The sequence below is a fragment of the Centrocercus urophasianus genome, unplaced genomic scaffold (genome assembly GCF_019232065.1).
Source record: "Centrocercus urophasianus isolate 14NV4802_14NV808 unplaced genomic scaffold, USGS_Curo_1.0 seq_16, whole genome shotgun sequence".
NCBI lineage: Eukaryota > Metazoa > Chordata > Aves > Galliformes > Phasianidae > Centrocercus > Centrocercus urophasianus.
This window is the reverse complement of record NW_024884711.1, coordinates 4896610-4923362: the sequence shown is the minus strand read 5'-3', so window position 1 is coordinate 4923362 and position 26753 is coordinate 4896610. Positions and strand designations below refer to the sequence as shown.

Here is a 26753-nt window from a genome sequence, read left to right as displayed (position 1 = left end):
ATTGACGAGTACTCATTTAGAAAAGGAAAGCCAAATCATTGTACAGAATCACCTATTTTCTCTCTTTTTGGTTCTGCAAGGTAATTATCAATACTACATTTTTGCTAACGAAGTCAATACACTGTCCTAATATAGTTACAGGTTTCTATAGTCATGAGGAAGGAAATTATTTTCCAGGAGGTAAAATATTACGGAAAGGAAACATTCAAGTCTTAAAATCTACCCAGCATTGTCTGTGAGTGTCTACAGCCTGACAACATTGCACAAAAGCAAGAATATTTCTTGTTTAAAATCGTCCTTGGTATTTTCACTGAAGAAAACCAAGATCCTTCGGGTGATTAAAACTCCCAGGACAAAACTTAACTCAGAGTACAGAAAAAAAGGAAAAAGTGGGGAGCAGTATTGTTTTGATGAATTAAGCATCAACCTTTGACACAAAAAAGTTACTGTATTTTTTAATGACTCAGAAAATGGTACAACATTAATTTGTTGAGTACTACGTATGAGATACTACAAATAGCATGCATTTTAAAATACATGATAAGCATACATTTGTTTAGTGAATAAAATGAAAATATGTTCTAACACTTGATTCTTATAAACTGAGACTCAAATAGCACAGAATGTGAGATCTATTCCCACCTAAAAGAATGATAAGCAATAGACATTAGCAGCAAAAAGAGAAAGTGCCTATGCACTGTGTACAGCTTCTATAATGAATTAAGGGTTTTGTTCAATTTTAAATCGGGAGCTTAGAAAGAGTTTTGGAGACTGCTGTGATCAGGAACTGCTAAAAAGGTATTGCTGAAATCAACTTCTAAAATTTTCCTTTCAGATTTTTTAATAGACGTGAATGTGAGAATATGAAGATAATATACCTTATGTTTGCCTTCTGTTCTTTGCTGATAAAATCACATTTTCTCATAATGAATCCAAATAAGAGAGCCAGTCTGCTTCAAATATCTACTTCATGCTCATCACTGCCATCATAACACAGGTATTGTTCTGATTAGAAAACCATTTTCTGCAATGATCATTGAATCTAGTCAAGAGGTTTGGTATTTCAGGCCTAATGTTTCTAAGAAAATAATAAGAATTGGAGAATTTTGCTTGGGGAATGAGGAAACCCTCAATATCACTTTGTAACATCGCTTACGTAAGTACGTAAGAGATGTCAAAAGACACAGACAAAACAAAATGCTCTCACCTGCTGCAATACAGTGGATAAAAACTGCAGCTTTAAATGAAGATCAAAAGCCTTTTGTTTTTCCTAGATAGTGGGAAAGCAGTTAAATAAGAAGGCAGAAAAGTTATGTTAATATCTGCAGAGGTTAATATTTATAAAGCTTCAGACTTAGAACTTCGGGATGAGCACAAGGACAAAGAAACTAACAAATATAAAATACTAGGAAGTATTATCCTCATTACTAAAATATTTACAACAAAGCAAAGTCTGATTTATTTTATATTCAAAATAACTGATCTCATTAAGACAGATTTGGCAAATGACACATAGTTTTTCACAAAATAAAGCAGATTGGAAATACTGATTTCTACCCCCACCCCAAAACAACATGGAACTAGCAACAAGAGATTTCTGCAGCAGTGCTAAGAAAAGTCAGCTATCTCTTCAATTTCTGGATGCTGTGTGTGTTTCACGTTACAAAAGGGTATGTACTCCACTTATGCCAGTCACTCATGTCTGAAACACCTGTGCTTAAATGAGATGTCTTGTGCCAAATCACTTCTTACTGCTTACTACTGTCCCTTTCCTAGAGTTCACTGTCCCAAACAAACTCATAAAACCCATCCTACTGCCACTCTCCAGAGTCAAATCAGGAGCTTTACCTTAATCTCCCTAACTTACTTAAGTCTATTCAAACTACACTGACTGGTTTTGCATTGAAGGAGTGACAGAACCACAGCTGTGCTGTTGGCTGTGCCGGGACAGTGTCACCGAGCTGAAGAGCAGCACTTTCTTGAATGCCTTCTGGGCAGATCTGACAGATCTCATCTGTCACTGCCAAATTTCTGGACTGCATAAAAAAGACAAGAAAACAATAACTTTTTGTGTGTGTGTGACAACCTATTTTTTTCCTGCCAATCTGTTACAGGAGTTTATACTAATCGTAACTGATTTGCTGTAGCTGTACCTGTCAAATGACTTTTATGTTTTCTTGCTAAGTAAATAAGTTTTCAATCATCACACAACTGAATGAGATTCCCATTTCATGCACACTGGACAGAGATGTCTTGGACAAACTTCACATAAGTATAAAATCCAAGACTACAGAAAACCTATTTACAAAGGTGTTGTATTCTCTGTGTGAAGCCTGCTGAAATACCACACATTCTTCACTTCTCCAGGTAGATTCAATGGCTTAAACATGAGGTGCAGTTGGAAACACCTCAAAGCATCTGGGGACTTTCAAACACAGCTGTGAGACAGACATGAGGGACATGCCTTCCCCAGACAAGCAGCTCAAGATCCTGTGGGATATCCCAAGGCATCTCAGATGGACAAGAAATCCAGACATAGGCAACTGCATTCAGCCCAGAAGGTGTCAGAATTGGGGGATCACAAACATCAATGTCCATTATTTAAAACGTAAAAAAAATAACAATTATGCTTTGAAGCATCTATTTTACTTGAAATCACACTCAGATTTTGACAAAACTCTCAGGATCAACTTAATTTTGCATAGTAAATATCAATAAATAGTATCTGGGAGAAATCTCACGAGTAGCATTTGTGTCCAGCAAAAACTAGAACATATGCTCGACTTCTTTGTTGAATTGAGGATTTAAACATTTACTTGGATACCGATCAAATTGCTTTCTAGGATGTAACTCTTGTCTGTTCCTTGAAATACAGACCTGACTTATTTGCTTTATTTTTTGCTTTTAATTGGCTAGGGTATTAGTGGGGGGAAAAAAACAAAGACCCCCATGGCCTTTCATTATGCAGCTGGGATGAGCAGGCTTTTTAGGGGTCTGCACACTGGTTAAAGACCACAAACTGCTTCTGTAACTTAATAAGCACAAAATATTACCTATAAAAACAAGCGTGTTGTGGAGTTATATTTGCTTTAGAGAGCTGTGAACCTCCACAAGACCATTTTAGGCAATCACAGACTTAGAAACATTGAAGGTGAGTGTGCTGAGGTTTTAGAAAAGTTTAAGTCATAAAATTAGCCAGTATTAATTAATACCCATTTAACCCCTCAAATATCATACATGATCTAAACAAGTATCTCACAGGTCAGCATTTTCCATCTTGTATCTTAAAGGCAGACATACAACACAAAAGCTCAGTTGGAGGGGAGAAATAAAAATCCATGAATGTCCAGCATCAGCTAACTCCCCACTGAAGACATAAGGTGTGCCAATTCTTCTCACTGATAGAAACCTTAATATATTATTTTTAAAGCATCATATAAGCAGTGTGATTACATGAGATTCCCTGCTTCCACTAAAAACAGAACTCTAGACTTTTAAAGGTGTAGACATATAGAAAGCAGATTTTCATGAGCATGAAGTACTCAACTGCCAGTGATCCAACAGAAGATACATGTTTTCTGAAATCTTATTCTGTGGTCAGGTGTGCTGTAATCACTAATTCCTTGTGATTTAACATTGCTAATGTGTGCCAGAATAGAGCTTGAGAATAGAAAACTAATAGCTAACAAAGACAGGCAGCACAGCTGAAATGTACTACAGAATATATTACAGTACTAAAATATACTAAAATACAGTTTAGTCTGTGGTCAGAAGCTCCAAGTAGACTGTAGGCAACAAAGCTTTGCTCAGTTAGAGCAACTATAGATTTACTTTGAAACTTCATGCCCAAATCAGAAGTTTGGGTCTCTGGCTGAGAATGTCCAACATCAGTCTAAGAACTGTAACTCCCTATACACGTATTCTTCTAAAATCAGGCTTTTAAAAATAACAGTTTACAGGGTCTCTGACTTTTGAGGCATCTAAAATTACTGGTTCTTTGAAAATATGTTTTTTGTGCTTGTCTCCATTGAGACATGCCATCTAGTCATTTACAAGTTAATGCATGGGTATATATGCTTTAGATTCTGGATGGTCTTGAAGTATGTTGTACTGGATGATCACTGAAGGTCCCTTCAAGAGATCCAGGTTGACCATGGAGACAGTGTCCAAAAATATAGTTATGGTGTCAGGAAAGCTAATACCCACCTGGAGTTGAATTTGGTGAAGAACACAAATGGCAACAAGCTTCTGCAGGTAAACCAGCAACAAAAGGTAGATGAAGGAAAATGGGCCCCATTACTGAAGTGAAATGGTGACATGAGACAAGAAAGATGCTATGGCTAAACAATACTGTCTTCAGCTCAACTTACACGCAAGATTTGCTCTCAGGCCCCTGAGTCCAATAGAAAAGTCTGGAACAATGAAGAAAAGCTCTTGATAGATGAGCAAACATCTCAACAAATGGGACACATGCATGTTCACAGGACCTGATGGAGCACGCTCACCAGAGCTAACGGAGCTGGCCATTGGCACTGGGAGATTGCTCTTCTTCATTTTTGAAAGATGATGATAATTTGGGGAATGTTGGAATGTTGCTGGGCACTGATCCAGAAGCAAATCCTCCTGGAAGCTGCTTTCAAACATGAAAAACAAGGTGGTGACTGGGATTAGCTAGCATGGATTTATGAAAGGAAAATAATGCCTGGCCAACCTGATTGCTTTATACAATGAAGTAAATGACTACTTCACTACACTCGAAGAGCATAAAATGATATTTTGGCTTTAATGAAGCTTTCATCACTGTCTGTCATAGTATCCTCTGATATGAACTGAACAAGTGTGGACTAAATGTGTAGACAGGTAGACAATGAGGTGGGTTGAAAACTGCCTGAACTGTTGGTTTGAAATGATTATGCTGAGAGGCTTTAAGTCCAACTGGAAGCCAGCCACTAGTTGTATACCCGTGTGGCCAGTACCGGGGCCAGTACTGTTTATTATCATCATTACTGGCAGAAACAATGAGTCAGAGAATAAATTAGGAGGAGTGGTTGAGACCTGAGATGGCCTTCTTGCCATTCAAGAAGGGACCTTGACAAGCTGGAGAAACAGGCTGACAGGAATTTCATGAAGTTCAACAACAGGAAATGCAAAATTCTGCATCTGGGGAGGAATTCTCCCTTGTATCAGTATAGGCTGGAGACTATCTGGCCAGGATACAGCTTGACAGAAAAGGAAACAAGATCCTGGAGGACATCAAGTTGCACATAAGCCAGCCATGTGCACTTGCAGAAAAGAAGGCTACCGGCATCTAACAAAGGAAAGAGATTACCCTGGGGGGGGCGGCGCCCCATGTTAAATCTAGCTCATCTTTGGTTTACCAAGACAGACCAGCAATATCAAATTATTCAACAGAATATGTAGGTTAGCTTAGGATATAGCACAATGCAATTAAAGTCCAGAATTAAAGGCTATGGATAGGACTTGAGGAATTCTCCTGTATGGTGAACTGAGCACAAAAATGGTTGAACACAGCACCAAGTACACCCTACGATATGAAAAGAAATTCAGAAACAGGAAGAGAGCAGATGTTAAGCCCTGTGGGGTGACACTGAAGTCAGACTTCATATCGTAAGGGTGAAATGAAATGAGTGGAAGATCTCCTCCATTATCAGAATTGGATTATTCATTATCTGGCACTAGATTACCATTTTGCTACAATATGTCACCACTGACTGGAGCTGCTTATTTGGCAGCATAAAAGGGCTGTAAAGTTCTAAGGAAGCACAGAATATCCCTACAGATAGAGGTAAAAGAAGAATCCATAATATCAGAATGAGCTAAACAATACTAAGAAAAGGAAAGCAAACAACAGGACTGAAAAAAATTAATGAGCTAGAGAAAAAAAAAAAAAAAAAGGAGATATGGATATAGTTTTAAATAAAAACATATGTGCAGATTCTCCATCAGCATAAACAGACATAATTCCATTAGCATCAGTCACTTAACAGGTTTATTACACAATGTTCACTGCTTCTGAGTTAATGCTGTAGGCTCAGAGGATGGAACAATTACTTTAGTTGAAGCTTTACCTGCACAAGAGATGCAAGCTCAGAAGCACTTCAGAGATTGAAGTTTTTTAATCAGGCAACATTTGATTTTCTAGACACAAGTTCCTCTTTCTGGATTCTAACTTGTACAGCATGGACCTACTTCTCTGTAATAAGCACTTACCTTCTTTAACTCCTCCTGAATGCTTTTGCCATTTTCTTCTGAGGACAAACTTTCCTTCTGGTTTTCAGGGTCTGTTCTAGGTTCAGACTCTTGTTCTTCACCAGAAGATGTTTCTTTGTCACTCATTTTAGCAGCAAGCTGAAATAACCTGGATTTAAGCTCCTCTTCCATAAGTTCAGGCTTGATATTCTGATGTTGATCCTCACTGCTTCTATCTGTTTCTGATAAATCATCCAAATCCTACAAAGAAATTAGAAGAACAGTGTAAAACGGTATAGGTACAGAAGGAAAGCAGTTTCATAGAAAAAGGTATACGTACAATCAGAGTGCAGACAGGATAGAAAGAAAGCAAACAATGTGGGCTGAAAAAGAATTACCACATCTTAACAGAGGAAGGCCAACCTACACCTGTTGTGTGGGATAATGTTTCTAATTCCTGGCTTTTATATCACATTGAAAGGAGCTACTAAAATCATTACACATCTCAGTGCAGCTAATAAAATGAAAGAATAAATGGCATTTCTCATTCCCAGTACTGCACTGTCATCACTCTCAGTTATGGTGCATATAAGGAAACTGAAGTGCAAGATGTAACTTATTCTGACAGCCTGGCAGTTGTGTCCACCTTCAAGCTGAAAGCCAGGCTCAGATTCCTTTACTGCTGGTCCTGAGCATTATTCTTATTTTCCTAAGGGTTACTGGAAGCAAGGTTTGAAAAGTAACTTATTGTTGTTTTTTTTTTAAAGCAACATTCATTAAGATTTCCAGCTTTCCCAGTGACTGTTACATAGGTGGACCCACTACAGCTATAATTATTTTCCAAACACCAGCCTCCTTAGAACGTGACTTCAGGAGCATCTTCTTTTCTTACCTCTGAATCCTCAAAGTGAAAGTACACAGATGTTTGGTTAAACAGGGTGGGTTAGAAACAGACCTGACCACAAGTTTTTCATTCTGCAGGCTGAATAGAAAGAAAGCAAAATCCTTTTACGTGCCTGCCTAGCACGGTGCCTGCTCAACATTCAATCATGTGCGGAGCATGCTTTCTTCTTTCTGCCATCCAGGAGGAGGCTATAAAGAACACAGCCTGGGACTTGGAAGCAGCAGGCACACTGCAGCAGATCTAAGATAATGGTTCGGAGCAATCTTCAGACAGGAAATTATTCCTATTTGGCAGGAAATTTGCCTTGCGCTCTCTTACTGTGACAGGACCAGACATGGCCGGAGAGACTAAAAGCTGCATTTTCTCTGCCATTTATTTGGAAATACATAAGCAGATTTGCTTTGCACAGCTACTCTCTCTCTGCAGCCTCAGCAGCAGCATTTATGGATGGACCAATTGCCTCCAGTTGTCACAGCAAATGTTAACTCTGATGATTCCCTCAAACCCTCCTCACTCAACTGCTCTTCATGGTGACACGTTATGTTTGTAGTGTCAACCTTCATCTCTCATACAGTAAACTGTACTGTATTCCCAGGCACTTTCACAGCTTAGGGTTACAATTTGGTATTGAAAAATACATACTAAGCTACTGTAAGATCTGAAATTTGCTGCTGAATCAATCTATCCAGTAATTTGGAGAAAAACTATCACAATTTAGATAATTTACGGCACATTTGCATTTTAGGAGATGCAATTCATTAGCTTGAAATATTTACTGTTAGTTACCTAGTCTCAGCTAATTACTAAAATCCCTCTTTATTTAATGTGGGTATTTGGGCATTTATTTAATGGTACCTCTGAAGATCTACTCTCCTGCTTCCACATGATGTGGTTTAGGATCACAAGACTTGCTAGTGAGCTCTGACAGCTCTGCACCACGAGTGTAGGCTTCCTCAAGAAACATCTGAGCAGGAAGAGTACGGTTTAGCCTGGAGTTGAGACTGCAAGGGAGCAAAAAAACCACCATTCTATGCAGACACAGAATTTCAGCATAGAGTCCTGTGGGAGGACGCACTTTGAGGGTGTTTATTTGCTTTCAGCTGGATTCTTATTCCCCATCTTTCTGCTTGCCAGTCTCCTCACATTTAGCAGCTGGAATATTTACATCTGTAGGAATTGTCAGTTCCTGCTTACACGCAGAGATAATGATATCCTGAAATGCTACATTTTGCTGCTGCTTCTGTTATTGCTGGGCTGCTTGACTTGTGTTTGACTATTTGTGAGGAAATGTTACCTCCTCTGTGGATTAGCTGATTAAAAATGCATTAGGAGCCGTGACAATGAATAAAAATAATAAAGACACTGAAAAGTATTATTTATTTAATAGATGCTCTCTTAAACTTCATTATTCTTTACTGGTCACACTTTTGCTCTATCTGCTAAGTTTACTGACATCTTTTTGTTCATATAAATCATTGTGTAAGTTCCTATCAGCATGTATCAGCAGTAAATAACATAAACATCTGCAAACAAGAATGAAAGGCCTGCTGGTTCATCTGAAAGCAGAGCCTGAGGGAGGGTCTTGGCAGGCTGACACAGCCACACTAAAAGTAAACCAAGTAGGTTTAATGCAATTGTAAATCGTTTGGCAGACAATGAAGAGGAAATACACTTTTCCTAATACACACTGGGCAAATCCTTGCAAGCAAATGGCTGATAACTCAGAGTAATCTCAGTGAATGCAAAAGCCTCAAAATAAAGTAAGCAAGCCAAATACTGTCTCTGAGGCTCCAGAAGTCCCTGCTACATTATAAACCCTGGACAGAAAAGATCCATTCAAATAGGAAATAGATTAGAAATTCCAGTTTCCAGATGAAGAAGACACAGATAGTGAGTTTGCAGGCAGCTTCTCAGTAAGAACTGGGGCAGTTTCAGGGCAGCTGTTCCCATAAATACACCCCAAGCACCATCCTGCAGGCACCAGCAGTCCCACAGTGCTCCCCCCTACCTGGCTGCAGGGCAGGAAAGCTGCAATGTATGGGGAAGGTCTTCTGATAAAAGAATCAAATGTGTAATGAGGGCACTTTCATCACTGGAAGCAATTAAGTGACTCTACTTTCCATCAGACATCTAAGAATTACAGCTACACTAAGCAACATCTCCACTCAAAACGATAATGAAAGCCAATAAAGCAACAACAATAATGATGACGAAAACAGTCTGATGGTTTGAGTGGTCACTTCTTGTAAAGAAGTTGGAAAATAATTCCTGTTACAAGCAGGATAGGTGGATAAAAGGCTGCACCACTCAATTATGGCTCCCCAGGAATTTTAGTCTTCTATGCTCCATAAGCAATCAGAAACTTGTTAGTAGGACTTTGGTTTTGTCAGGACAGTTTTCACATCCCACTGTGCTTGCTTCGTGGCTGTGTTTACAACATTTCTATGGGCAACCTGCTAAAGGAGGCTGTTCTTTTTTACCCATCATAAAGTGGCAAAAATCTCCCCAAATTCAGCTGCCCAGAGAAGCTGTGGTGCCCCATCTCTGGAGGCACTCAAGGTCAGGTTGGATGGGGCCCTGGCAGCCTGGTCTGGTGGGTGGCTGCCCTGCCCACGGCGCAGCGGCAGAACTGGGTGGGCTTTAAGGTCCCTTCCAACACGAGCTATTCCATGAAATATTAAGTTCCCTTGTTTGAGTGCAATCCCAGACAGTTCTATGAAATGTTCTATAAAATTCAGTTGTAAGATACAAACTGACTGCAGTTGTTCCAGAATGTTACTGGTGACAGCTCTGCAGATTTGGAGAAGGGAGAGAGCAAAGAGCCTGCTTTCCTTTTATTGTGAGTCTCAGAGATGATAGTAAAGAGACAAATTAAAAAGAAAGCCCAATGCTTAGACTGCTAAACTGAAGTCTTATTCTAAAATATGGATGAAAACATAACTGTTAACAAGTTATTGTGTTATCATTACAATGCAATAAGATATGGAAAAAGTATGTTTCTTCACTGCAATTTACATATGATCAGTTGTTCACTGACGTTGTCATGCAATTTTGTGTGTTTTCAGTAAATTCTCTTTAATCTCAGCATGCGAAAACGTACACAGTGAAAACTACATAGTGAAATTTCCTTAAGCTGACAGTCAGCAGTTCACTATGCATGTATGCTACCATCTTTTGCAAACTGTTTACATGTAAGTCCCTCTCTGATGCAGCCTCCATGGCTCTAGGTCAATGCACTACTTTGGGGATCACATGAAATCCCCACATCCTTTAATTTTATTTTTCCAAGAAATGGAAATGATGCTTAGTTAATTTAGTATAATAGCTCAAATCCGACCCCTTAGGCTCTTAATCATTGTAATTGTTTCCTAGGTTTTTTCATCCCTAGCAATTTCCTTGCTATGATGGTTTCTGGCCAGCCCCTTCCTGCTCTGAGTTTTCTGTACCAGAGAATGGAGAAACAAACAGCAGCTGGCAGGCACTGATGGTCCCACCAGGGTGTGTGCCCACACACAAACTAAAGGCACGCACCCAGCCATACTGCTTCCCAGGGAAGATTGCATTGCTTTAAGAGCATGCGTGTGATCTTGAGTGAGAGCATTGCTGCCTGCCCCACTATGGCTGAAGGAGCAGAGAGCAGAAATAATCTCTTTTTGCCCACATGGTAAAATGAAAGGGAGAATGGCTCAGAGACCCAAACCTTGCATTTTGAGCACAACAGAGAGGTACAGTCAGCACTGAAGATGCAAGGCAACTCATAAGAGAGTTGAAAAGAGCAATTGTTTTCTGCATCAGGTTGCACTCTGAGACATAAACTGGTCTGCTGAAGGATGCAGTCATGTGTGTCTGGAGGCACCCCGCTTCTCTGCTCTCCACTGGAGGAACATCTGCAGGACTTACCTGCAACAGAGCAGTAGAACGTAGGAAGCCACAATATGAGACAGACACCCACAGAACATGCACAAATACACGAAGCCAGAAATGGAAAGACAGATGTCTATGTACAAAATACAGTCCTTGTGGAGTCCCTGGAAAAGTCCTGTCATCCCATCTGATGTTCTAAGAGGTCGTTAATGGCTACTGAAGTGCTGTAGGAGCATATGAAAGTCCCCTTCAAAATCTGGAGCTCACAAACATATGAGGACACGACTATAAATGACTCAGTGCAGAACACCCACACCTGCCTCCTAGAAGCAGATGGATAGATGCAGAATTAACTATAGTTTATCCTACATTAAAAGCCTGCCTTAAATCCTAGAACCCTAGTCTTGACCTATCAAGGTCCAAGTTGTACCAGGAGAGGTATGTAACAGTTGTTTCCAGGAGAGATATGGGCTAGGAGCATAAGCAAACAATTCCAGCCATCCTAACATTTCTCAGACAGCTTTAAAGATCAGATTGTGATCAGAAGTACAGGGAGAAGACAGCGTTTTGCTCCTTGCCTCAGACTCACCACTGCAGCATTGCAGCAATGATCCAGCTACAGGAGTTGAGAGGAGTAGGACACAAGAAATGGAACTGGACAAGAGGTCAGGATTCTCCTCCACCAGACTGAAAAGTGTGCTTGCATGGCTGGTAAATGCTGGGGGACAACTGGATCCCCTATATAATACTAGTCTCTAACTTGAACAAATCCTAAACAGAGAAAACTTTTTGCTTTCATGTTATCTCCTGCACGTTTAAGATAAATGTTTGGGGAGTGCTTTACTGTCTTTAAGTTCTGTGATAGTTTTTTTCAAGTTAAAGTACTTACATTCTCTTTGCTTCTTAATCAAATGACAAATCACTTAAATGGAAGTAGTTTGTGAACACTGACTGTAACACACCAGAACTGAAACAGTCAAGTGATTAATAAAAAGCAGACAGTGTTTGGACCATATTTCAAAATCATTAATTCCTGAGTTTCTACTGCTCCTTAGCTTTATCCTATACCAGGACATTTGCAAACAGCACAGTCAGGACTCCCAGGCATACGAGTTCATTCTTATTCCAAGAACAAAGGAGCAAAAAACCAGATAACATCTACAGGTGATTACTCAACATTGGATGGCTGTTGGCAGATCCTGACTTTTTCTTAAGGAGTATTGTATTTTTCAGCATTACTGATGCGATTGATCAGATGAAAGTGGCACATCTGAGAAAGAAGCAAAGCCTGCTCATGGTATATTTAACACTTTACCTTTTGTTTCTTCTTGGTCATGAGGCATAACAAAGATAAGGCTTGCAAGAACACTCCATCTCCCACTCACAATTCACATGCTATTGCCAGCACAATTTAATTAGTTTTGCCTCTATGTATAATTTTAGATTGCATTCAGTAAGATCACAATTACCTGTCTTAAATTCTTCATGTTGGCTTTTGTGTGATTTTTTCCTTCAGATAATTCCTCAGAGATCGTTTTATTCTTTTTCCATCTTCTTGATCTCTTTTCTAAATCATACTGAACTTCTTCAGTCTCACTGCTATCTGAATACTCCAGGCTGGTTGCCTGTGGGTTGAAGTTTACATCCAGTTCTCCATGGAAATGTTTTTTTTCCATTCTGGGCACATCGCTCTGAGTTCTGCTTTGTAACCAGAGAAGTTTGCTAGGTCTTTTAGCTTCCTGGGAAGAGTTTACCGACGATGTTTCAGAATCAGAGAACAGCGTCTCAGTATTGGTGTACAACCCAGAGGAAGGTGAGGTGACTGCCTGGTACTGATCATTGCCATAAACCCATTCAGAATCATACTGGGAGTTGATACAATAGAAATCATCCGGTAATTGCCGAGGCCTCCGCCGCAGCTTGTTCAAGGCCACATTCCAGTCGTAATCATCCTCGCTGTCTGAGCCCATCTCGTCATATGCAGACACAACGCTGGATTCATTCTCCAAAGCTTCAAATACTTGACTCTTTGGTTTGGCGAGCATCCGAGGGCGAGGCAAAGAGACATTCTGCAGAGCTACCCAGTTTCCATCAGTGCTTTGTAAAACGGGAGGCGGATCTATGAAAATGAAAGAATAACAAACTTTTCAAACATCAGACATTATCACAGTGTGGAGAGCTCTTGATGCCTGCTTGCAACTGTCTGGCCACAGACTGGAGATTTCAACAAAACCAATGGGCAAACGCATCATGAATTGCTATCCTGCTGCTATCACGAATTCTCTCACGTTCTGAACTATGCTGCTGTATTTCTGATCAGAAGTCACCACTTAAAGTCATGGTGATGACAACTTGAAATATGAGAGTCCTTAAACCAAGACTCCCCCCCCCCTGAAAAAAATATTAGGAAAGGATGAAGGAAACCAGTACACAGACATCTATAAATCCCATATTTTGCATATGTCTTTGATTCTATGTGCAGTTTTGACATCCCATCTCAAAAAGAAAAGATGGAAAAAGGATGGAGAAGAGCAAAAAAGTGTGAGCCAGATTCTGAAAGGGCTTCCTTTTAAGGAACAATCAAGCCAGAGTGTCCTGGAGGAGACAGAGCATACATTTTGGAAGAGATGAGGCAATCTCCTTCAGCCTAATCACTACAGGACATAAAGTAAAACTAGAGAAATCTAGCTTCAAGATCAACAAAAGACCAATAAATAAATAAATAAATAAATAAAAAGATAAAAAAGGGATGCAATGGGTAACAGACCTGCCTAAAGATGTTAGGGATGCCTGAAATGAATCTGTAATAACACGGAGATGGCTATGGATGTAGAAGAGAAATCCACTGAAAGTTACTAAATACAAAAAAAGACTTCCAGCTGACATACACTCTTTACTATTATCGCTGACATACGAAGAAGACAAAATATCAAGCATGAGAATCGTTCTCACAAATGAGGAGCTTTCTTACATTTTCCAGCAATGCTCCCTAATTTCAGCACAGGACTCTCTTGAGAGAAAGAAGACCACTTTTCCTTAAAAACCTCACTTCTTTCAAACAAAGCAATCAGCTTTGGGAGACAGAGAAGAAGTTGAATTCGGCTGTGCCATGTTACACAAAAGTAATGCAGTGGATTCCCATTCCATTATGCTTTTTTCCCTCTCCCAAGCCACATCCCTTGATTTTGTTAACAACTACACATAAGAATCATCCTCAGTTATCTGAAGAGAGGATAATGATTGATTAGATCCTATAGGGTAAGCAGGATGGAAAGGCAACTCACTGAGAAATTTACATTCAAAAAACTTCAAGTCATATGAAATGGGCCCTTCTGATTTTCCAAACCAAAGTCACTTATTTGAAAGAATGGATTTTGTGCACAGTTCTTAAGGTGCACATCATCATTTACCCAAGAGAAAATTAAAACAGATTTTAAAAAGTCTCGTTAGGAAACTATTGCAAAAAGGGAAAGAAGTGCAAAGTCAGTATTCATCTCTTGAGTCATCATTTAAACCAGTCTAGTCAAAATGAATTGTGAACTGCTTTTTGGCTATGGGACTACAAAAGCCCACTAATGTAACCGCTTCTAACTCTTGGCTAAGATTTCTTGCATTTTCTGCATCTAATACAAGCTATTTACTCCTCAAGAATAAGGTTTTATTTATACATATTAGCACACTCAGTTATTTAAAATAAGCTCTACAGGCAGCTCAATTTCATCACAGATATGGTTCTTAAATGAAAGAAACAAAGCAAATATTCTGAATAGAGCACCTGAAAGGAAATTGGGTCAATTTGCCATTCTGCTCTGGTTAAGCAACTGTTAAGTACTAAATTGCTGAACAGTTGAATTCAATGGGATCGAAGTGAGTTCTTAAATTTAAGTACATAATTAACTGCTTTACTGAAAATAGGCCTTCAACTAAAATGCCCAGGAAAACAATATTTCCAACAGGAGACTGAAGGAACAGTTCACAAATAAAGGATACTTAGCTAAGTCACATTTTAATACTACTTTATTACCACCCAATTTTCAGGTAGAGGACACTATTCATGCTGTCTGATTTTCAGCCTCCCAGCTTCTCTAATACCACTCAGTTGGCATTACAGAAGCACAAATGGAATTGATGGGAAGTCCCATCAGGGATCGCTGCAGGGATCAGACAGATGCAGCAGCTCTACAGCTGCCTTGGGATAAAGCACAGAAATGACCAGCTCCTGTGTCCTGGAGGAACAATAGCAAGAGGCAGGTCAGCTCTGCCGCTGTGCCCCTTGAAGCCAGGGCTGCTGCTGAAATGAGCAGTTCACTATCTCCCATTGTGCCAACGTGATCATTATTAGTGTGTCTGTGAGGATGAAAACTAAGCTGCTCTTTTGTGCAGCAGTTACTTGACGTGGCCTCACAAACAGTAAGGAGAGAACAAGAGAGGCAGAGGAAACTGGCACCCCAACAGCAGAAGCCACATTCTTCAGTGACAGACTGTACTTTTGTCACCTTGAAGCAAGCAGGGAACTGCACTCTAACCCACGGTGCTGGCTTAGTAATGGGGCTAACTTATGATGCTGCTCCACTTATTTTTCACATTTGCATTCGTATACAATGTACACAGAGAGGGCATTTAATCTAGGGCAACTGCTTGTTCTCACCCATTCAGCTTCATCAAACCTGCAGGGCTGCACAGGTGAATTCATCAGGGTAAAAAATGAATGAGTGAGGGTAATCTTAAACTTGAATTATTTCACTGTTTGGTTCACTATGTAGCCTCACAAACGTTAACTTGTGCAGCAGAAGGGAGGCTACAGGCATCTGCAAACTCCTTTCACTGGAGAACAAATAACTAGGCAAATAAACAACACAGGCCTTAGGCTCCTGTATCTTAAAAGCTCTGAAACACATCCAAGTTAGATGCCTAATGCTTTGTAATACTCCAAAATCAACTTCCCAAAGGCCCAAATTTTGAATCTGTTATTGGAAGAAAACAATGGTAGGATAAGCAGTGATACAGTCCAATGCAATCATGACACCCTCAGCATTACCAAACAGACATACAGACATAGACATTTTCATATGTGACCTCTGCAAGCACAGATGCCAGCAGAAATTTCCTAGAAGAGGCCCTTGCTTTATGTCTTATTTATTCCACACAGTGGACACCTACCTGTGCAGCCTACTGTAGGGGACTTGCTTTAGCAGAGAGGGTTGGACTCGATGATCTCTAGAGGTCCCTCTCAATCCCTGTGATTCTGTGATTTTGTGTGTGTGATAAAAGTGAAAAACAAGTGACAAGGTAAACAACTTGACCACAAGAATGTCAAGCATGTGCTAATGTGAGAGTATCAACAAAAGAGGAAGAGAAGGTGCTCCTTAAGTGACCTTTAGGCTCATTAAGGGTCATTAACATATTAAAAAAGACATCCACCAATACAGAAAAAAGATGGACATGAGACAGCAGCTACCCCTCCCTAGACAAGGGAAACCTTCTAGCTCCATTATATGCTTCTCCAATAAAGATGAAACAGAACAACCAATTCAAAGCTGTCAAAGAAAATAGTTTTGTAAAGTATTTTGTAAGTTATATGTTAGTGACCATCCTTCTAGTTGGGGATGTGCTTGCTTTGCAAAGGATCACCTAACACCTGATTCTGCACAGAAACAAAAACAGAGACCTTAGTGTGGATTCTGACTGTGCGTGCTGACTGGCAATGTGCATTGGGTGTGAACCTAATCCCTATTACAGATAGCAAGGGAGTGAAAACTGAAAAAAAAAGAATCATATTCGTACTAGAAATATTTACTTGTTTCATTTAGCCTGTCCACACTTTTCCAGCTGGGTAATGCAGAGAGCTTGCGTTCCTTCTGCTTCTTGAATTGTCCTTTCTGCTGTCTCCAAAGAGCCTCGGTGACAGACGATGCAGGGTCCAGTCCTTTGCTGGGTGTATCTTCACTAGCCAGGGAGAATGCTGACTGAGACCTCTGCGGGAATAGAAATCAAAGAGCATAATTTAATAACAGAAATATTTAGTTATTGAACTCTTTTCTGTAATTAGCATGAACATTCTGTTACTCAAGGAAGTGTGGAGCCTGTGAGCATCCAGAAATGGTATTTAATGTGTTCAAAAGAATTGCCTCAGTGCTAGGTTGCTTACCCACGTGTCTTTCTGATGTTATGCAAGGAGGCAGGGAGTTGTTTGTACTACCAGGGGCCAGATGGAAGGAGCAATTAAGGTGTAGCTGTTCCGAATGTGCTTGGTGAGGACTGATATCTACCAGTTCCAATTCAAGCTAGCCAGAAAGAGACCCCATTGTGTTGAGACATGATGATCTATTGTTGGCTCAACAGGCCATCTGTTGTAACAACATTCAGAAGTTAAAAATTAAAAAGAAAATGCAAACAAACAGCCTGTTCCCCAGAAATAGATCTGCAATTCAACTGATTTTAATGCCAAATTCTTTTGTTTGCTAGGATATACGTATCTCACAATATGCAGTTTTGTGCAATCGACAAAACTGACAATTGCACACCTATCTTTTTGCAGTAAGGTCTCATTTCAAGTCAAGATGAGGTAACCTGACTGTGACTGAGAGGAAAGGGTGCTCCTTTGGATCCACAAAGAAACATCAGACATTTTAGCTTTGATTTAGCTGTTGGGATCAGTTACACAAATTGTATTTAAAACAGGCCAGATTGTCAAAAAAATGGAAAAAACTGGCAGTGCCCTGCTGATTTCAAGGCAATTCACTCTCATCTTACACTAGAATTACTAGTGTAAATCTAGAAACATGGTTACAGCAGCTCAAATCATGTTTTAACATCTGTTTGACACTATTTTGACACTGCACAATTTTATTTCTTTACTTAGTGGCTTTGCTTTTGATGGCACTATGCGTTTAGGCACTTTGAATGGCAGAAGTGATCACCTTTTAGAACAACAACTAGCTTCTTCCCCTCAGAAAGTTTTACCTTCAAAAACTCTGTCTAGGCCTTCATTACAGAAGTTTTAGATTGTCTGTATGTTAGGGTTTCATTAAGAAGTATGCTTTCAATTGCTCGGCTTCTTTACAGGGGCCAAGCTGGCACTCTGAAAGATTTGTACATTTTAACTGATGTGCACTTTACAAATAATCTGTTAACCTCAAAAGGGCCAGCCTTTTCCTACATCAGAGCTCTACTTTGCACTTGTTGTAGATGAGGAAAAGGATAACTTGTCTTTAAGATACTTCCAAGTCCCTTCAATTCCCAGGTAAGCATAAACACTGCTGGGCGTCCTTGATGCTGTGAGAGCAATGTTCAAGTGTCTGTTCTGGCTGTGCTTCCTCCCATCTGAAATGCTCCTGTGTGTGTCCTGTGGGACCATGCCAGAAGATTTGACTAGTTGTAAATCTTCCCATTAACTATAAAACTTCACATTTTTACAGTTATTTAGGACCAGTTCATGTCTGCCATATATTCTGATATTTCTGTGTTAAAGCTGCCACGTATTGAGAATAGTATGTAGTTGTGGCTGTCATCATTTGCCCAGTACCAAGAATATTCTCTTAAGAAGAACACAGCAAACAAAGGGATAAGAGATGCTGAGGAACCCAGAAGAAGTAGTATCCTACAGTCTCTGTTTTCCCTTATTAGTTAAAGAACTGAATCATAAGGAGGAGAAAAAAATAATCAGGAAAACTTAAGTAGTCTGTTTAATGATAACCTGGCCTTAGATAATGAAAGCAACTTGCTTTTCCTTATTTATGTATAATCCGTAGGTTTGACAACTTCAAGTAGTGTTTTGTTTAAATGGCAGCTTCTCGCCTGCCTACTCACCATTTCACAAACATCCCAGTAAGGTTGCATCATGGCAGTGGCAGTGTTTGCACTTAGCTCTCTGCTAACTTGAGATCTGCTAACAGCTTTGCTGCTATAACACAGAACCTGGCATGAGTTGCAAATCTCAGGGAAGGAGCTCAGCAGATCCTGCCCGAAGACCTCTTCCTCTGCAGCACTGCTGCAAGCAGTACCCCTGTGCAACCTAAAGCCAACTCGAGTGCGTGTACACCGTGAGGCAGATACATCCTTCAGGCAGACTAGAAGATACACAACGCCATGAAGGATTTTAAAGGGGAGAGGGCTACCTTAAGAGCCTGACTGACAAACAGCACTGAAAGACAGGGAAGCACGCTGTTCAATGTACTGTAGAGCCCAGGACCTCAAACACATTGGAAATGTGTTACTGAAGACAAACTGATTCTTTTAAGTTGTGTCCTGAAGCCTTTGGCTCAGGCCAGATGGAAACTGACAGCAGCCTCTGTCAACTTTCTGTGGGCAGCACAGAACCTGTAATATGCTGAATGTACTGCTAATGCCAGGCTAAGATGGCTTGACTGCACCTCTGTATTCATACTGCAAAAGGGTGAAATGATGCTTCCATAGGGGGCTGTTGATTTAGCACACTTCATTACTACTTTTACAGCTGTTTAGTTGTTTATCTGGACAGACCAAGAAATGGCAGTGCTCTAATAAGCTCCAATTAAGTTGTAAATAAAAGGATTGGGCCATTTCTTGCTCTGAAAGCCGGTTTTAGTTAAGGCTGGAAGAACACATAGTGCAATTGTTTTATTCAGACACGTGTAAGTGCAAGTGTAAATATTCAAATATTCTCCTATAAGAGAATGACTGGTACAACCATAGGTAGTCCTAATTACTATAAAAAAAGGAGTGCCAATACTCAAGCCTGTTGCAGGAATACAAAGAAGCACATCCTGGCATGAGAACAGATCAGTGTATGGTGGCACAGATGTGCTCATTTTTTTCAAAGCACAAAAGCAAGCATTGCCTGTAAATCCATCACTAATTAACTACTATCCTGATTGGTGACTGTATTTGATGAGAAAATGATTCACGACCTCCTTTTTTTTCTTTTGCAATTAAAAGTAGAGACAAACTAGAATGTCAGTCATCTAAGATGAGGTTACACAGCAAAAGCTCTAACCTCGGTTGGCACATTAACCAGCTGGCACAGGTAACTCAGCAGCTGTACAGCTATGGGGGTTCTATGTGGGCTACCAACCCACATATGTGCCTGCTGACTGCACTGCCACATGAGGGAACAGGACTGGAAGCTGACCTGGTACATATAGCTGTGTGTAGAGGCAGAGGAGAGACTAAGGGAAGGCCAGCTGCACTGACTGGACCTTGTGTCAGTGGGCATTGGAAAAAGGGGCATGTGCTGAGTGAATGGAGGAGTCACGGCCCTGCATCTTTACCAATTACCTACAAACTTGAACAGCAATTAGATCTCATGACTGACAAACCAATCCAGTGCACTTGCCACAAGAACCCAAATAATGCAACAGCCCAAATATGACTTTCAAAAGGAGACAGAAGTGTAGGAGCTTTGATTTATAAAGGTAAGAGAGGTCAAGAGGATTGTTCTTGACCAGCTAAAACTACTGGCACCTTTTCTAACCAGAGGTTCTGTTTTGTCAGAAAGTGATAACCTGTCAGCCAAGTGCAAATTACAAGGCTGTCCTGTTTGCAAGTGAGACACTGAAGTACTTCAACTGTTCGTTTCTTTGTTTCTGCAATAAATTTAAACATCGGCAGATGGCACTGCAACCATGCAGGTCATTTGCTGTGCTCCCCACACACGCTGCTCCCTCTGAGGTCTGTGCTGCATATTGAATTGCTGCGCAGTACATCACAGCACACAAAACACAGTTACAGCATTCCCAACGTTTCAGTTAGATGAGTGCCCACCGAATCCTGCCTACTGGCACCTGCTGTGAGACGTTTGTTTCAAAAAGAAATCCTAATCACTGTATTACTGTCTTTCCCCCACCTGTTCAGGCAATTTCTGCTGCACAGTAATAAAGTCTTAATGAAGAAAACTTAGCCTTCATCTTGTTCTGGCATAGCACTAAAAGCAATCTGCTTTCTATGTATAGTCTTGTATAGGCAGTATGATTTCTGAAGATTAAAGAAGGATAGGATAAGAATTAACCACATACAAAGTCTATTATTACATAAACATTCCATCATCTGAACATCTATAGCAATTTACAAGATCATGCTTTGGAACACTAAATAAGTGCTACCAGAATAATTATCTTCAGGAAGAACAATTTTTTTATAAAAACACTTGCAAATACTGAATCTAAAGTTGATAAAACTATGGATTGTTTACCTTTAATAACTGCCACGTATGCATATATAGTATTTAGAGAGAGAATATGCAGATTTTGCTCTACATTCTTTATCAAAAGATGAAATGGTGTAATTAATGGGCAATTCCTCTTGCTTCTTAGCAGAAGCCAGAGTAGTATTACAAAATAGGACCCAAAAGCAACTAATTGAAGTCTACAAAGAATATTCTGGATCATGGATGTTTTTCCCCTCACTTATCTTCCATTTTACCCTATTCCTTTGGTCTATTTTAAGTAGCAAAACTTTGATTTATCTACACTTATCTGGTATAGATAAAAAACTCTCTTAAACCTGTGGTGCCACGAGGATAAGGCACTGCAGGGCCTCCATGGCATTGGAACCTCACCTCTGGGCAGCTGCTAGGTTGAGATTTGAGGCCCACCTTGTTTATTCAGTGATGCAGCCTGAAATTGCCAGCACAAACACAGACGACTTAGGTACCTCTCTCCGTGCCTGCAAATTTTACAGCTACGCCTGTTTGCAGCAAAAAACCCTCACTTGCTTCTCATCTGAGCTCTATAAATACAATCAGTGCACAGACAGAACCAGCAGGTCCCACCCACCTGAACAAGCACTGTAGCAGTCCCTGAACATCAACAGATACTGCATCCTTTGGTATGAAAACTCCCACACCAGGAAGGAGATGAGATGAGCCTGAGAACGGTGCCACTCTGCCACAGCATATTTATCCCTGGAAGTGATTTTTCCCTCTGCTCAAATGTATGCAGTCCAGACATTTAGCAGTGGGTGTGAAATACCAAGGGTTTCATGCATCTGTTCCTTAGTTAATCTTGTATGTGGCAAAGGATCTGTTAGCAACCCTAGGGCTTCTGAAAAGGGGCAAGAATAGGCAGATGAAAGGGAGATTTTCTCACTCAACTGGTTAGGGTATCATCCCATCCTGAAACACCACCTTGAGTAACAGCATGTGCCCCAGCTACTTGGGCAAATTCTTGAAGAACAGACTGGAAAAAGCAAAGAGAACTGCTCCCCGTCCTGCCAAAACCTCAGAGCATCCATTCCTGCAGGGCTGTCAAGCCGACTTCCTTGCTAGTGCCACAGATGCAGCCTGGCTGCTCTTCAGGTGGGTTTGCCATCCTGCCACTGGCTGCTCAGACAGCCTTTCTCCTCAACATCTCTGGTCCTTTAAAGGGACTTCAGAGGAGTGCTCAGTCATCAGCAGTATGAACTGCACAGCTGTGAAAGAACATATAGAGCAGTGTTTGGGTGCACATTTGTTTTGGTTCAGCTTGGATTATCTGACCCTGAGGATCTGAAGATTGCAATGGAGAGACGGGAGATTATTCCCCAACAGGCCCACTGGAGCTGAGCATGCAAAAAGCTCTACACAGCACCACACAGAAGTATAATCCACTGTGTTTGATAGATTTTGGTTTTTTTTCCCAAACAATAACAAAGCCATGAAATTGAAAATGCTATTGCTTTTAATGCAGAGGATTTTAAGCTAGTAGTAAGGAATATTTAAATATTGGTTCCAGCAAATGAGTGTAAACATCCTTCTATTGTACTTAAGTGGTTAACAGTTTAGGAAGATACTAGGAACATAGAAGAGCTAGTTCAATCAATAGCATGGATGTATGTGAGCAAGTCTATAGAGGTTTCTGGTACATCAACTATTACAGACTTTTGCCCACTCGACCTTTCATGCTCCATTCTGACCTTTGTCTGTGAAGTCGTGCTCAGAAGAGCACTCACTCATCAGAGAAGATCACAGCATGCCTGACTCAAACAGCTCCTCAACAGAGAAATCTTCAGCGTTCCATGTTTATTTGCTTCTCTCTGTGATAATACACACCGATTTCAACTAAAAATAAAGTAAGCGTCAGGCTCTCTCCCTCTGAACATCACAGATTTTAAATCAGATCTTAAGGCTTTGTGTGTTAGGACAACAACTTCAAACCAAAACAAAGCTGAAAGAAACACACACGATCTATGTTCTTCAGAAAATAACACTGCAAAACAACCATCTTTCTCTATCCTCTCTCCTATTTCCTTTCATGCCTTAAAACCTATCTTGGCTTGCTGCAAGGGCTTGATCATATATCTAGAATCCAAAGCTGTCTTTTTGGATGTTTGTCAAGTGCACAAAGAGTACTACACAGCCCAGAATGAGTAATCTTCTGCTAGGGCTGCATCTCAAACAAATTCAAACTACACAACTTAAAAAGGACAATGCTGCCATGTTGAGCTTTGCACTGATTATTTAGCTACATGAAGCCTTAAAAGGTGATAATGACTGCTGAGATAGTACTGCAAAAGCAGCTGTACTTTCTATTGCAGTGGAAGAGAGGAAATTAACCAGATTACTGTGCCCAGGGATGCGTTGATCTGAAATGCATGAAGTGTCAAATGGTCAGCTAGCTCCTGATCAGTTTTCCAATGAGACTTCAGTGTTACACTTGAAAAGCCAGTAGATGGCAGCAGGATTCGTAACCTGCAAAACATTTAGAGAAACTTGGATCTGCTCAAAATTGAAGTGAATTTAAAAAGACCCATTATTTCTAGCGCACTCATGGCTTTTCCACTTCAGAGTTTATTGTTCTTTCCCATTATGTGATAGGTTGTGTAAAGAATCTGGCTTCTCTTGTAAGGAAGTAAACAGCCCGCCAGGATCCAGCATAAAAGCAGGCATGCCTTATTGGAAGGCATTAGGTCCAGGCAACACATTCTGTGCAACTTTCTGATCCCTGCTGATGCTGAAAGCTCCACTTATGACATGATATACTAATGAGGCATAAATACGTTTTTTTTCTGACACAAAGTTGTTGAGAGGTAAGAACTGGAGTTGGCATAAACTTCCTACAGCATTACACCTCCCTCATCTGAAGCAGCTCTCCTGCTGCACTACATGACTGCTGAACAGAGCTCCTCCTTGTAAAGGTGTTCTTCAAATATTTGTTTGGGACAAACCTACAAAGGCACAGAACACCTGCAAAATCTGCAGGGATTTCCAAAGCAGTGTTGAACCTCAGACTTTAAAGCATTCAAAGAACAGAAAAGGAAAAAAAACAAAAACAACTCATAGTACACTGAGGACCTTATAATTAGCTTAACCAGTAAATTTCCACTTCCCCTGAGGGGCATCATAATGTGTATTTAATGAAATCCTCCTTTTCCCTATATCCCTAGCTGTTTTAAATACTATAAATTATGGATGAGCTTCTGTTTATATATGCAATCTTGTAGCTATAAAGTAAAGACCGCTAATACAGCACTTAAAGCACACCAGGATGCCTGCACTCCATCAGTGTTTAAATGGGATGCAATATGCCAACTGGTCGTTTGCTCTCACTGGCAGTGATGTATGGGGCAGAAAGGGACTGCAGGAGCATGGAATCACCCATCCATCACGTTAGGCTCCTCCTATCCCAGCACTGTACAGCCTCTGCTTGATAATGAGAAACAGATGGTGCCATCTATCTCTTTTTATGAGATGGAGAAATAAAATAGTCAGCTGGGCTAAAAAAATATATATATTTGTAGGACAGACAAGGGATCTTGAAGAAATCCAAGAGGTAAAAAAGGAAAAGACAGTATTTTTAGCTACTGCCATACCATAATACTGCAGTTAAACAATCAATAATATATCTTAGGGAGATACGAGGTGGGAAGGGCTCATTATAGAGGAGATCAATAGATTTCCCTCTAATCAAGCAGGTCTCATGCAGCCGGTCTGTTGGCTTCCACAGTGCACATCTACAAAGAGATAACCAAACAAATGCAATGGTCATTTCAAAGCTGGTGATTTTGGAGGCCCACTGGAATTTTCTGAATGATGTGAATGAGCTCCATGTAAGTAGTTGTGTTTAGAAAAAAACTGCTCAGCAAGTGTAACCCCACTATTATATTTGGGATCACTACAGCTTCCCCATGCTGCTAGCAAGCTTCTGGTAATACAGTGCAATGCAGTAATAAATACAGGTTTCTAGTGGCCAGTGTTATGGCACCCAACTGCCTTAAGCACCAACGTTGTTAGCTTTATTATACTAGTAAGCCACACGTGTTACGTTCTACACAGAATATAAATATAGATATTTACTTTAAGATAAATCTCTAGTTCGAACGTGTGAAATTCTAATTGCCTTCATGTTTAAGATCGTTACTTCCCTGCCCTCTGCATATTTATATTTCTGTTAATTATTTCTTCTTCCCTTACATTTAATCTATCTTGTTTCTGCTTGCTTCAAGGACTAAGTTGTTTCTTTGCTTTCCAAAGACCAAAGTCTACTTAAGTAATCCATAAAGGAAACAGGAGTATATAGACAACTCCAGCCTTTGTAACAGCACACTTAAAATGCTTTCCTTTTTCCTTCCCTTAGGCTTGTTGTGGCTAATATTTGCTCACATTATGACAACAATCACATACAGCTCAATGACAGGATGTGTACAGGAAAATTGAGGGTTTGCATTATTTTGGTGAACATCAGTGCCATCAGTTAGGAAAGCTTCACTTACTGCAATAAAAGCTCATAAAGATTTGCTGTCACAAATTTGGACAAGAGTTCTAAAATCCTCCTGGAAGGGTGTAAGGAACTTTTCATGGAATGTACATCTGGTCATAGGACCTAACTGCTAACTTCTCTAGAATCCAGGCTTTCATTTTGGAAAGATGAAGTACTGCAATACTTTTGTCAGAATAGACAAAAGCTTTCTCAAATGGCAAACAGAGGAGAAATTAATGCAATTCAGCCCCCCAGATCTGGTGTGTGTGCTTAGCATTTATAGGTGGATGAAAGCAATATTGAATGGAAAGCTCAGGTAAAAGCATTCGGGGTTGTTCTACTGTTGCTGTTGAGTATCAGGCAGGTAGTAACCGCTCTAAATTTGCTCTGCACAAGTTGTCTTTCAGTACACTCTCCAGCAGACCTTTTGCTAGAGTGAATGTGACTGTATTTCTGCTATCCTAGTAGGCTAACATAACAGCCTAGGAGCTGCAGAGCAAAGTGCTTAAACATGCCCACTCTGATTTGTGATAGCTCGGTAAACAGCAGCAGCTTAAAGGCACTGCTCACTCCAATTTGGAAGTAGATGGGAGGATACTCTCGTTTATATCTCTGCAATTCTGGCCCACAGTCTTATATTCTGGGGTAAATCTATTTTCACTGGCAGCGTAAGCTGGCAAACTAAGCTGGAGATAAGACTCTGCTGTGGGGGAGCAGCATGCATGAGCACAGCAGCAGGATATTCAGGAGCAGCAGCTTAAACCACTCTATCAAAATTTACTGGAACTCATCTGTCACTGTCTTCACTCTCCAGTTGTAAAACAACGTATTCAAGCCTATCACTTATTTTCACTTCTTTTCCCTAGCTGCTCTTCTTAAAACATTACTAATGCAGCTTGTCAGATTTTCTCCAGCTTTGTAAGCAGGAACTAAGGGCACTGTGGTGAGAAATAAGTGAGAGGAAGTGGAAATACTCTCTAGTATAAGGCATAAATGACGCAGTAGAGTTGTTTTCAGGGTTTTTTCTTTTTTTTTTCTTTTTTTTTTCTGGTAGGGACTGTTTTCCTTCAGATGGCTGAGGAACAAAACATAATTTATAGAAATCTATGATGGTAGACGACATT

At 40.3% G+C, this 26753-nt stretch overlaps 1 protein-coding gene across 4 annotated transcripts in view; it reads right to left on the bottom strand.

Annotated features, from left to right (window-relative positions):
• Window positions 1–26753, bottom strand: part of LOC122159683 (myosin VIIA and Rab interacting protein) — a 176957-nt gene that overhangs the window by 14125 nt on the left and 136079 nt on the right. For all 4 annotated transcript variants that reach the window (XM_042817472.1, XM_042817475.1, XM_042817474.1 and 1 more), the window contains 3 exons: window positions 16776–16953; window positions 12448–13097; window positions 6232–6471 (listed from right to left, as the gene is read on the bottom strand). In XM_042817472.1, the coding sequence (XP_042673406.1) occupies window positions 6232–6471; window positions 12448–13097; window positions 16776–16953 (1068 nt within the window). The remainder of the gene's footprint in view (window positions 1–6231; window positions 6472–12447; window positions 13098–16775; window positions 16954–26753) is intronic.